The sequence below is a fragment of the Pteropus alecto genome, unplaced genomic scaffold, assembly GCF_000325575.1.
Source record: "Pteropus alecto unplaced genomic scaffold, ASM32557v1 scaffold196, whole genome shotgun sequence".
NCBI lineage: Eukaryota > Metazoa > Chordata > Mammalia > Chiroptera > Pteropodidae > Pteropus > Pteropus alecto.
The window spans coordinates 4941014-4951551 of record NW_006439717.1 but is presented as its reverse complement, the minus strand read 5'-3'; the positions used below and the strand labels follow the sequence as shown (position 1 = coordinate 4951551).

The 10538-nt window shown below is 32.4% G+C and overlaps 1 protein-coding gene across 3 annotated transcripts in view; it reads left to right on the top strand.

The window, feature by feature from the left end:
- IRAK4 (interleukin 1 receptor associated kinase 4) overlaps positions 1-10538 on the top strand; it is a 24020-nt gene that overhangs the window by 8080 nt on the left and 5402 nt on the right. For 2 of the 3 annotated variants that reach the window (XM_006916880.3, XM_006916879.3), the window contains 8 exons: positions 443-588; positions 1465-1641; positions 2038-2198; positions 3081-3145; positions 5590-5704; positions 6112-6221; positions 7436-7619; positions 8606-8668. In XM_006916880.3, the coding sequence (XP_006916942.1) occupies positions 443-588; positions 1465-1641; positions 2038-2198; positions 3081-3145; positions 5590-5704; positions 6112-6221; positions 7436-7619; positions 8606-8668 (1021 nt within the window). The remainder of the gene's footprint in view (positions 1-442; positions 589-1464; positions 1642-2037; positions 2199-3080; positions 3146-5589; positions 5705-6111; positions 6222-7435; positions 7620-8605; positions 8669-10538) is intronic. The other variant, XM_025050271.1, reaches the window with a different exon arrangement.

The window sequence follows — 10538 nt, the reverse complement described above, 5'->3', positions numbered from 1 at the left end:
TATAGCTTAGTAGTTTGAGAGCACACTCTTATTTCAATTGAAATCTGAATTTGGATCTCAATTTAGGTACAGCTTATTGGTTCTGTAACTATGGGCTGATTACCTCTCCATACCTGACTTTCTCATTACTAAATTAGTATGATATTCATAATATCTTTGAGAATTAAATGGTTCATGTGTGTGCATCCTATAGCCCACTGAGCAAATACTCAGTAAGTACTCAGTATGTGTTAATTTACATTATCATTTCCTTCTGCATCTTTTTTCCTTGGGCATATCTTTTCTGTTCTCTGTAATTCTTGCTGGTTTACTTGCTGTCCTTTTCCTTTAATATTATAGGAGGTGCTGTGGGCAAGATGGAGACGGGGAGCGGGCATAATTCCTATTTTCATGTGAACTGAATTTACATACTAATTTTGTTTCTTTGTTACTTGCTTTTAAGGAGATTTGAAGCATTACTTCAAACTGGAAAAAGTCCCACTTGTGAATTACTGTTTGACTGGGGCACTACAAATTGCACAGTTGGTGATCTTGTGGATCTTTTGGTCCAAAATGAGTTTTTTGCCCCTGCAAGTCTTTTGCTACCAGGTAAACTGAGTGTGACTAGGGCATCAGCAATTAGGGTGGAAAGACAAGTAGCATAAATAGGAACATTTCTTCTTCTTTACGTTTTTCTCATAGTAGATGAACCTGACATTTGAGAGTCCTTTTCATTCTTTCAACTCTCCCCGACTCTTTAACAAGCATCCCAGACATAGGACACTGCAGATTTCCTGCTAAGGTGATGGAAGCTTCTTGACTGAATCTGTCCCACCATGAAAGTAAGGTAGTTTTGTGCCAATAGGCAGTTTAGGATAGAAATAAGTTTTGGGTTTGAGTTTGGTTTTTTTTTTCTTTCTTTATTTGTTTTTTGAGGTCTTTCCTTTTTTTTCACCCTCAACTTCCATCCCAATGAGACTCTGTAATCACGATTGCCTTGCATTGTATTTTGGTGGATTAGTGTCTAGTTGCCTTCCTCATAACCTTACTGTTTCCATTTGATGCCATTTACACCAGTGTTTCTCACTCTTCAGTGTGCATAAAAATCACCTGGAGTTCTTGTTAATAATAATATAATATAAAATAATATAATAATAATATAATAGAGCCCAGGTAGCTCCTGGGCTCTATTATAGATATTGTTATCAGAATTCTAGAATTGGGCTGAAGGTCTATGTTTTTAAACAAGTACTTCAGTGCTTCTGCTGCAAGTGGCTCATGGGCCACTTTTTGAAAACACTGCCTTGCCTTCTCTACCTTTTATCAAAACCATATTCTTACTAGGTAGCTTCTTATGTCTGCTGTGAGAATGTAAAGGTAATGTGGAAACTGGAGTGATATTAAATGAACTGAGCTCCTAGTTTAAAGTTTTCACAAACACTTTTTCTTATGGAAGGGCAACTTGTATCTTATTTCATTTGGCAGATGCTGTTCCCCAAACTGTTAATATACTACCTTCTAAAGAACCTGTAACAGTTCAGCAAAAACAAGTGCCTCTCTATGGCAAGGAGAAGACATTTGTGATACCTGTGCAGAATCTTGAACAAAACTATATGACACCTGACTCCTCAAGTCCAGAAAGTTTAGGAGTTAGTGACACACGTAAGTAACATTTGCAGTGCCTTCTACTAGCGGTTTGCCATTAAGATTATCACTGCTATTAAACAATTTTCTCCTTTCGTTTATGTACGTTGGCAACAGCTCTTTTGTGTGTTTTTTTCCTCCTGAGTAGAGGCAATGAGTAAATATTTATATAACATAAAAGGATTATTTTATAAAGAAAATAAGTGACTAAAGTTTTGGGTGGAGGGCCACCAAAGAGGATTCTCAAGATAATGATTAAAATTTTAATTAAAAAATTATTTTGCTCTCTTCCAATGTGTCTAATCCAAAGTAGTAAATATTTAAGTATAAAACACTTAAATTGAAAAAATACTGAAATTATTAAAACCAATTTCTTTTTTATTGAAACACTTTTTCCCTTTATTGATATTATAGGTTTTCACAGTTTTTCATTTTATGAATTGAAGAATGTCACAAATAACTTTGATGAACGACCCATTTCTATCGGTGGTAACAAAATAGGAGAGGGAGGATTTGGAGTTGTATATAAAGGCTATGTAAACAACAGAACTGTAGCAGTGAAGAAGCTTGCAGCAGTAAGTTATATTTTTAGGAATAAAAATATTTAAAGGAAGAGTTGCTTTCTAGTGTGCCATATAATAAGTTTTAAATTAAACTTTAGGAAGTATATTATCATTTCAGTGTATATTTTTTTTAAGTAAACATCATTCTAAGCTGGTAATCTGAAACATTTAAAAATCTGTTGAAAGATATGAGCTCTATACCTACAAAAATATAGTTATGCACACATACATACACATATATATATAATTATGGGCAATTCATAAAATAAAGTTAAGAAGTCCTGCTTTACATGGTACTTCATGAATAATCAAGATTAAAATGGTAAGATACTAAGAAAATTTTGTAACATTAACTTTCTTATACTACTTTTCTCATAAAAATAAAACAAAATATACATTAAGAAAAAAAGACTGAACATTTTCTTATCTAGTTCCTTTGTTCCCATTTCTAGTATGGTGTTCACCTTTTACTTATTGATTCATTATAGTCAAAATCTGTTGTTATGTTCTAAAAATAACAATATAATACATATTTATAAGGTAAAGATAGTCACACTTTGTTACATATGCTGCATATACTTTTACAGGTTTTGTTTTGTTTGCCTTCAAATTAGCTTATGTTTTCTGCTACACATAATTTTTTCAAAATGTTTATGAGGTCTCATTATTTCATTTTGTTCCCAATATAAGGCTTTTTCCTTCCACTAACCAACCATAGAACCTTGAGCAAGTCACCAATATTTTCAGTTTTCAGTTCTATAAAAGGGAGAGATAACACCTTACTGTTTTTAAGGAAAGCAGGGTCAGCCAGCTGATCTCCTGAGCCCTATTCTAGCTTTAGGATCCTTTGGACTATTGTATTATATTATATTGCATATCTTTTTATTTTTTTAGATGGTCGACATTAGCATTGATGAACTGAAACAACAGTTTGATCAAGAAATAAAAGTAATGGCAAAGTAAGTAATTTGGCAGTGTGGTATAATAAAAAAGAGTGAGACATGGAGTAAGGGACCTGGTTTCTTACCCAGAGTATGCCATGCACTGGTGATGTTTTCAAATATATAAAATTAAAATAAAAGGTTTAGGTTAGAAGAATTGAAAGAACTTTGACTCTACAAGTCTATGATGACATATTCCCTATGCCAGTAGATTAAATAGCAGTTATTTTAAATCAGCAAAGTAACATGGAATTTTACCGGTTTTCCATTGTCGTGTTTCCTGCCCACAGAATTCATTAAAGATAAATTGTAGAGATACAGAATTTTAAAAAGTATACAATAATAGGCCCTTAGATATGTTAACACCCATAAACCAGGCAAGTGTTACATGCAAGAATACTTGGAAGGCATTGACCCAGTGTGCCTAAAAAGTGTTGGGCGTCATCAGGAAGCGTAGAAGAAACAAATCAGGAAATTCATTCTAATGATTATAGTGACTGACACTTGAGTGTATACAATATGCCAGACACTGTGCAATGTATTTTAGGTACATTGTCTCATTTAAGCCTCATAGTAGTTGTTAGAACAGGACACACACTTTTTTTTCTCCACTGAGATTAGAAACGATAAAAAACTTACCCAAGGCCACATAGCCAATAAATATTAGAGCTGGGTTTCAAATCCAGATCTGTCTGATCCTAAAGCTTGAGCTTTTGATCTGAATACTAGTAGAGTTTATCAATTTACACTCATTGGACCCATTGCTATGAATCACCAATTCTAGTTGCTTAAACTCAAGAAATAAATAGTAGACTGGAATTAATTCATTCACAGTAAAAATAATGCACACTGTTAAAAAAAATTAAAGTTTTTTCACAATTTATTCTTCCCACCCCCATCCCCACTCTCCCATCCTAAAAGTAATTTGTTCAAAGTAGATTATCTGGGAAATACAGACAAATATTTTTAAATAATAAAAATAATCTCTTAAATATATCACTCAGAAATAACCATTGCTAATATTTGATGTACTTGCTTCATGATGTGTGTATAGCATTTTTTCCATGTCATTAAAAGTAATTTAATATTTAAATAAATATATGAATGCAATTCTGCTTATTTCATCAGGATAAAGTCCTAGAAGAATTACTAGTTCAGAATCCATGAACTTTTTAAAGACTTAACAAGTATGTCCAAATGGTCTTATAGATAAGTTATGACAATACTCCTTACCAGCAATGTATTGCAATATATTACAGCTTCAAACTTCACTGCTACCTCACTACCATTGTATAATATTACTGTTTTTTAATAAGTGCCAATCTTCAGACCTTACTAGCAGAATGACCTTGGCCATGTTTCTTAGTTCTATTCATTAGTTTTCTCATCCATAAAATGGGATAATAATAGTTCTTACTTCATTTCGTTATTGTGAGGATTAAATAAAACAAAGCAGGTAAATCACCACAGTGTCTTGTGTATGGTATAAACTCAGCAAATACTATGTACTCATTTTTAAAATGTGCCAGTTTGATGGAAAATGGAGCACTTATCATTTTAATTTACACTTGTAAAATAATTTTGAGGATAAACTGTGATTTAAATCAAAATGAGATGCCAGGTTATAGATCATTCTGAATGAACAAAATGATTAAGCACTTGGATGGAATACTTATCATGTTCTAAGTATATTTCTAGGCTCTCATATATTTGCTCTTTTAATTCTCATAGCACCCATGTTACATAATAGGTATATTCCACATTTCGCAGATAAAGTTGCTGAGGCTCAGTAAGTTGTTAATTTGCTATAGGTCACATATCCAGGAGGTGGCAGAGCTAGACTTTAAATGTAGGACTTTGAACTCTGAGCCCAGTTTTCTTTCTACTTTACCACAGAGGCCTGCGATTTTGTTATATTTCAGCTCTCTTGAATTTTATTACTCTCAAGTATATAAAGAAACTCAATTTAAGTTAGAAATAATCAGATTAAAGATAATTAAATATCAAAAATGTAAATTAAATGTGATTAAAGATTACATATCGGTAAATAGGTGCTTTGGATGTGTTAGAGAATTCTTGAAAGGGTTAACATACAAGTTTCAATTTCTTGAAATCTTGTTCGTGCTATCACTGAAAATTGTGCTAAACAAAGATAAACACCAGCCTAGTCCTTTACCAAACTATCACAAGTTACAATGGTCTTAATTTTTGTACTTTTACTCTAAAATAGAGATTTTGCTTCTAATGTTGATCAGTATTGACTAAAAGGGGAACTGTTTGCAGAAAATTGTCAACAGCTATAATTAACATATATAAACACATACCATGTTATAATGATATATAGCATTTATTATTTTCTTGCTTTTTTTTTCTGTTAAAGCTTTGAACTAAATAACTTTCAATCTACAGCTGAATATATGTATGTATCATAATAATTTTGAGTGGAAAATTATTTGTCACAGGTGCCAACATGAAAACTTAGTAGAACTACTTGGTTTCTCAAGTGATGGAGATGACCTCTGCTTAGTTTGTGTTTACATGCCTAATGGTTCATTGCTAGACAGACTGTCTTGCTTGGTAAGATGTTTGTTCATCAGATTTTTGGCTTCCTATTTCTTTGTTGGATACTAATATTCACTTTATGACAGGATAATTTAAACCACATTAATTTTAATATTTTTCCTGCTCTATGAAAATTATATAGTTGATATGTAAAAAACTGAGATTGCCATTCTGTTAGATGATAATCTAAGAGATAAAATTATCAGTCAAGGCTAAACTCATATTTTTATTGTCAAATGAGAAATGCTAACCTCCATTTGATTATATTTAGATGACTTTTTAACAACTTTTTAAAAATCGGAGTCCTAAATTCTTAATGATATAATATTTTTAGTAGTAGCTTAGAAAATTTTTCCATTATATATTTCTATAGATATTTTTATCCTCCTTTTTTTTAATTGGTTTGTTTTTTACTTCATAAGGATGATACTCCACCACTTCCTTGGCACATAAGATGCAGGATTGCTCAGGGTGCAGCTAATGGCATCAGTTTTTTACATGAAAATCATCAAATTCATAGAGATATTAAAAGGTAAATGCTGCTGTTAAAAAGCTTTTGGAAAACCATCCTTAAAGAATAATTTGCTGTTATTCTTTCTAATCACTATTCACATGCGTGTCTTAACCTAGAGCACTCCAAGATTACAGATGTCCTTTTTCTCCACAGTGCTCTGCTTTATTTAGACCCTCACTATCTCTCATTTACTCTATTACAGACTCTCTTGATCAGCCTTTAACCAATCTGTACCAATTCACATTTATTCACTACTACATTGCCAAGTTACATGGTCTTAAAAATCAAGCCTGATAACCTCAGTTCTCTACTTTGAAAACTTTAGATGTTGCTCACAGGATACAGTTCAAATTCCCTCCAGGTACCATGACCAGTTTTGTGAAATTGGTTGTATGTACTTATGTTTTCATCATTACATACATGTTGCTCCATTTGCCTGAAATGTCTTTCTCACATTTAACCACCAACTTCTAATAATCCTTCAAGACTAAGTACATATTTCCTTGGAATTTTTCCAGTTCTTCCAGTCATGTGGTTGTCCTCTCTACATTTGATACCTAATATCACTATTATGGAGTATTTACTGGGTTTTTAAAATTATTCATGTACCTTTGTCACAGACAAGATTTGAAGAGTCCCCCCATGCCCAGCACTGAGTCTAAACAGTGTAATACATAGGGAGTTCTCAATAAGTTTTATGGAATGAAAATATGAATGTATGAGTGAATGCACATAATGAATGAAGAAAGATCTTTTAGCTATATTCTTTCCTCTTCAAAAGGTTTTCAGATGATACAAAAAAATAAAGAAATGAATAATTGAGATACTTGGGTTGGAATTTGTTTTTAAATGAACTTAGAAATGTTAGGAAAGCTATTGACTGGTGCTTTAGGAGATTTTAAGGGAAATTACCCTGTAATACATTATTTGTGAAATAATGAAAATATCTCTCACTAATGTGAACAATATTACTTCATTTTTATTCTCCTAAAATTTTTCCTCAAGAAACAAAAAGAGAAAGAAGACAATTATTTCTCTTGAGCTTTAATCTGATTTATTTAAATCTATTTAAATCTAGATTTATTTACACAAATTTCAAGCTTTTATGACATATATTATAAAATGGTATACTCTGTAAATACACACATGTGTACATTCATACACCTAAGGAACCATTTGATATGCTTGAAAAGAAAAACATTTTATTCTTCAAACTTTACATTTTTTTTCAGTGCAAATATCTTGCTAGATGAAGACTTTACAGCCAAAATATCTGACTTTGGGCTTGCACGGGCTTCTGAGAAGTTTGCCCAGACAGTCATGACTAGCAGAATTGTGGGAACAACAGCTTATATGGCACCTGAAGCTTTGCGAGGAGAAATAACGCCCAAATCTGACATCTACAGCTTTGGCGTAGTAAGTTTCATATATTATAATTGGTAACAATAATTCTGAAAGTTATCGTGAAATTGAAGTAGAATATGTTGAATATACCTGTCTTGCATAGCTCTCGTATATAGAGATGTAAATCTAACTATGCACAATGAACATACAATGCAATATAGATATGACTTACTATTGAATTGTACACTTGAAAATTACTGGATTTCATTAACCAATGTCACCATAATAGAAAGAAAAAAAGAAAAAAAGAAAGAAAGAAAGAAAGATAGTTAAATGAGAGTTATAAAAATTTCTCCAAATTTGTAAAACTTTCAAATTGATTTCTGAAATTACTATAACAAATGATTTTTTTCACCACACTATTCTCATGAATTAGTATGAAATTTAAATTAATGCATAAAATAAATATATCATACAGTATGCACTTTAGTGACATTTTTAAAATGAAATATTTTTCAAGGAAATGCGCTTTGGCATTTTCTGATCTACCATTCTCTTCCTGGTAACTTTTAAGATGGAGTGAGAAGTGAGTAAGAACGATTGGAGAAATTGGGTACTTCTTTATCTTATTTTTTCCTATGTGTTTTATATATGGAAATTTAACTTAATAGCACTGTGAAGTTAAGGCACAGTGTTGTAGGATATGGTTAAGGTTTAGAAAATAATATTATCCTAAGAGCCAGAAAAAATTATTCTTGCGAAGAATCCCCTGCAAGGCAGAAAAAGGAGTGTCCAGAACACACATAAGTGGACCTGATTGTTTAGTAAGTTGCCAATAGAAAAGAACTGTTTGTGGAGATGGGTGGGATCCAAGGTAGATATGAAGGAAGAGGTGGTAAGAAATGACCACAGCTTGTGTTCTTTCAGTTTTCATGCCTAAAAGACATGTGCAGTGCATGGAAATGATTAATCAGATTTCATAATCAAGATTATAGTCTTTCTAGGTTCTATATGTTGCCTTGAGTTTACATTAATGGATTTGTCTTTTGTCTTCATAGGTTTTACTAGAAATAATAACTGGGCTTCCAGCTGTGGATGAACACCGCGAACCTCAGTTGTTGGTAATCGAAAGATTCATTTTTTCCAGTCTTTTTCTCTTTGCACTTATAATCTAAATTTATATGGGTAAATCTGGCAACTAGAAGTGTCAGACTTTCTACTGGCAATTACATAGTAGCATATGGAAAGAGCATCAAATATTTCTAATTTCAGCTCTGCTATGAAGTATTTGTGAAGCTTGGAAAAGTCACATATATATTCAATGTTCTAATTTCTTTATGGGTAGAATCAGAATAGAATTATATGATTTCTGTGGTCATCTCCAGTATATTTTTATTTTGTTACTTTCAGGGTGGTTACTAACCGCCTTTTCAGCTCAAGGAGGAAAAATAACATGGCTACTATTCAAATTTATATCAAAATGTAATTGCTACTAAAATTCTCTTTCTGTTTCTTTTACAGAGTATTTTATTTACAAAGTTATTATAGAAAATGTCGACTATGTGTTATATTATGCATTCATTGACAATTACATAAATAGACTAACTGAATGCTAAAGCTATAGGAAAATTATGCCATGCCCCTTTTTTCCTACGTAGTAAATTTTAAGAATTTGGAAAGTCTATTTATAAAATTAAAGATTTACAGAAATACCTGGCATCATGTATAAGTTTTTCTTAAAATTAGTTAAATAACTATACTGTCTTTATTCTAATTTATGTGTTTGAATGGGACAAACAAGTGTGACAAATTCAGACAATATACCAGATTATTTTCCTAGAATGAGGATTAGAAAGTCAAAATGTATATTACCCTTCCCTTTTTGGGAAGTCATCCTCAACTCAGATTGCCAATGTCCAATGGTCAACAAGATGATGACATTGATACTGAGACTTCATAGGAATGATCCTTCCTAGCACGATAAGACCATCCTATCTGACCAAAGGTTGGTCATTAGTCCATCCTTCAGATTGATTTATGATCAAAAGAAGGAATTGTGGTTGAAAAAAGGGATTCTATGGAAAGTAACCTCACAGGGTGATCTGATCATAAATTCCTTGCTGGGCAGGTCATGGTGAGTAGTCACACCCAGGCATATAATTTCGTTATCGAAAGGTTTATTTTTGCCTTAAGGAAGCCCTGTCCATTGTTTCTGTGTATCTAAGTTAACACACCTTTGAAATAAGCTTAACCACCCTCAATAGAGCACATAATTTTGTTAAATCTTCAGTAATCTAGTCCTTGCTTTGCTTTTTCCCACTTTCATGTAATCTTCCTTATGTCCCCCCCTTAATTTCAAATACATAAAAGAAGCTACAAAACTGTTATTCTCTGGAGCATGTGAGATCTTGCTCCCCAGCATATGTCATCAATTTGTCTCAAATAAACTCTTACAAAAATTTTTTTAAAGAAAAAAGAAAATCAAAAGGTATATTTACTCAAGGGCTTTGTACCATATTCTTAAGAAAAGGCATGAATACACTATCTATTCTAGTATGGCTGCAGATGTCCCTTATAAAACTACATTATAAAGCTTTCCATGGTATATTGGATATGTAGTAATGCAATATTTCATGCTAGATAATACTTCACATTAAAGTATATTTATAGAATATAATATTATTGGGAAAAGTTGTTTTTATAATATTGGATTTTTGCAGTGGCATACAGTGAAATTTTGTCTTCAGCAAAGAAATTAAATTTTCTGTCTCATCGGTGGCAGGAGGCCTGAAAAGAAGCCTGGGCTGGTGATACAGTTTTTGAGACATTAGTGTACAGACATAGATAAAGCTTTGGGCGTGGATTAAATTATACAAAGAAAGTGTGTAGATTAAAAATTAGGCTAGGCTAGGCTAGGCTAGGCTAGGCTAGGCTAGGCTAGGCAGGACGGGAGGGAGGGAAGGAAGGAGTAGGGAGGGAGGGAGGGAGGGA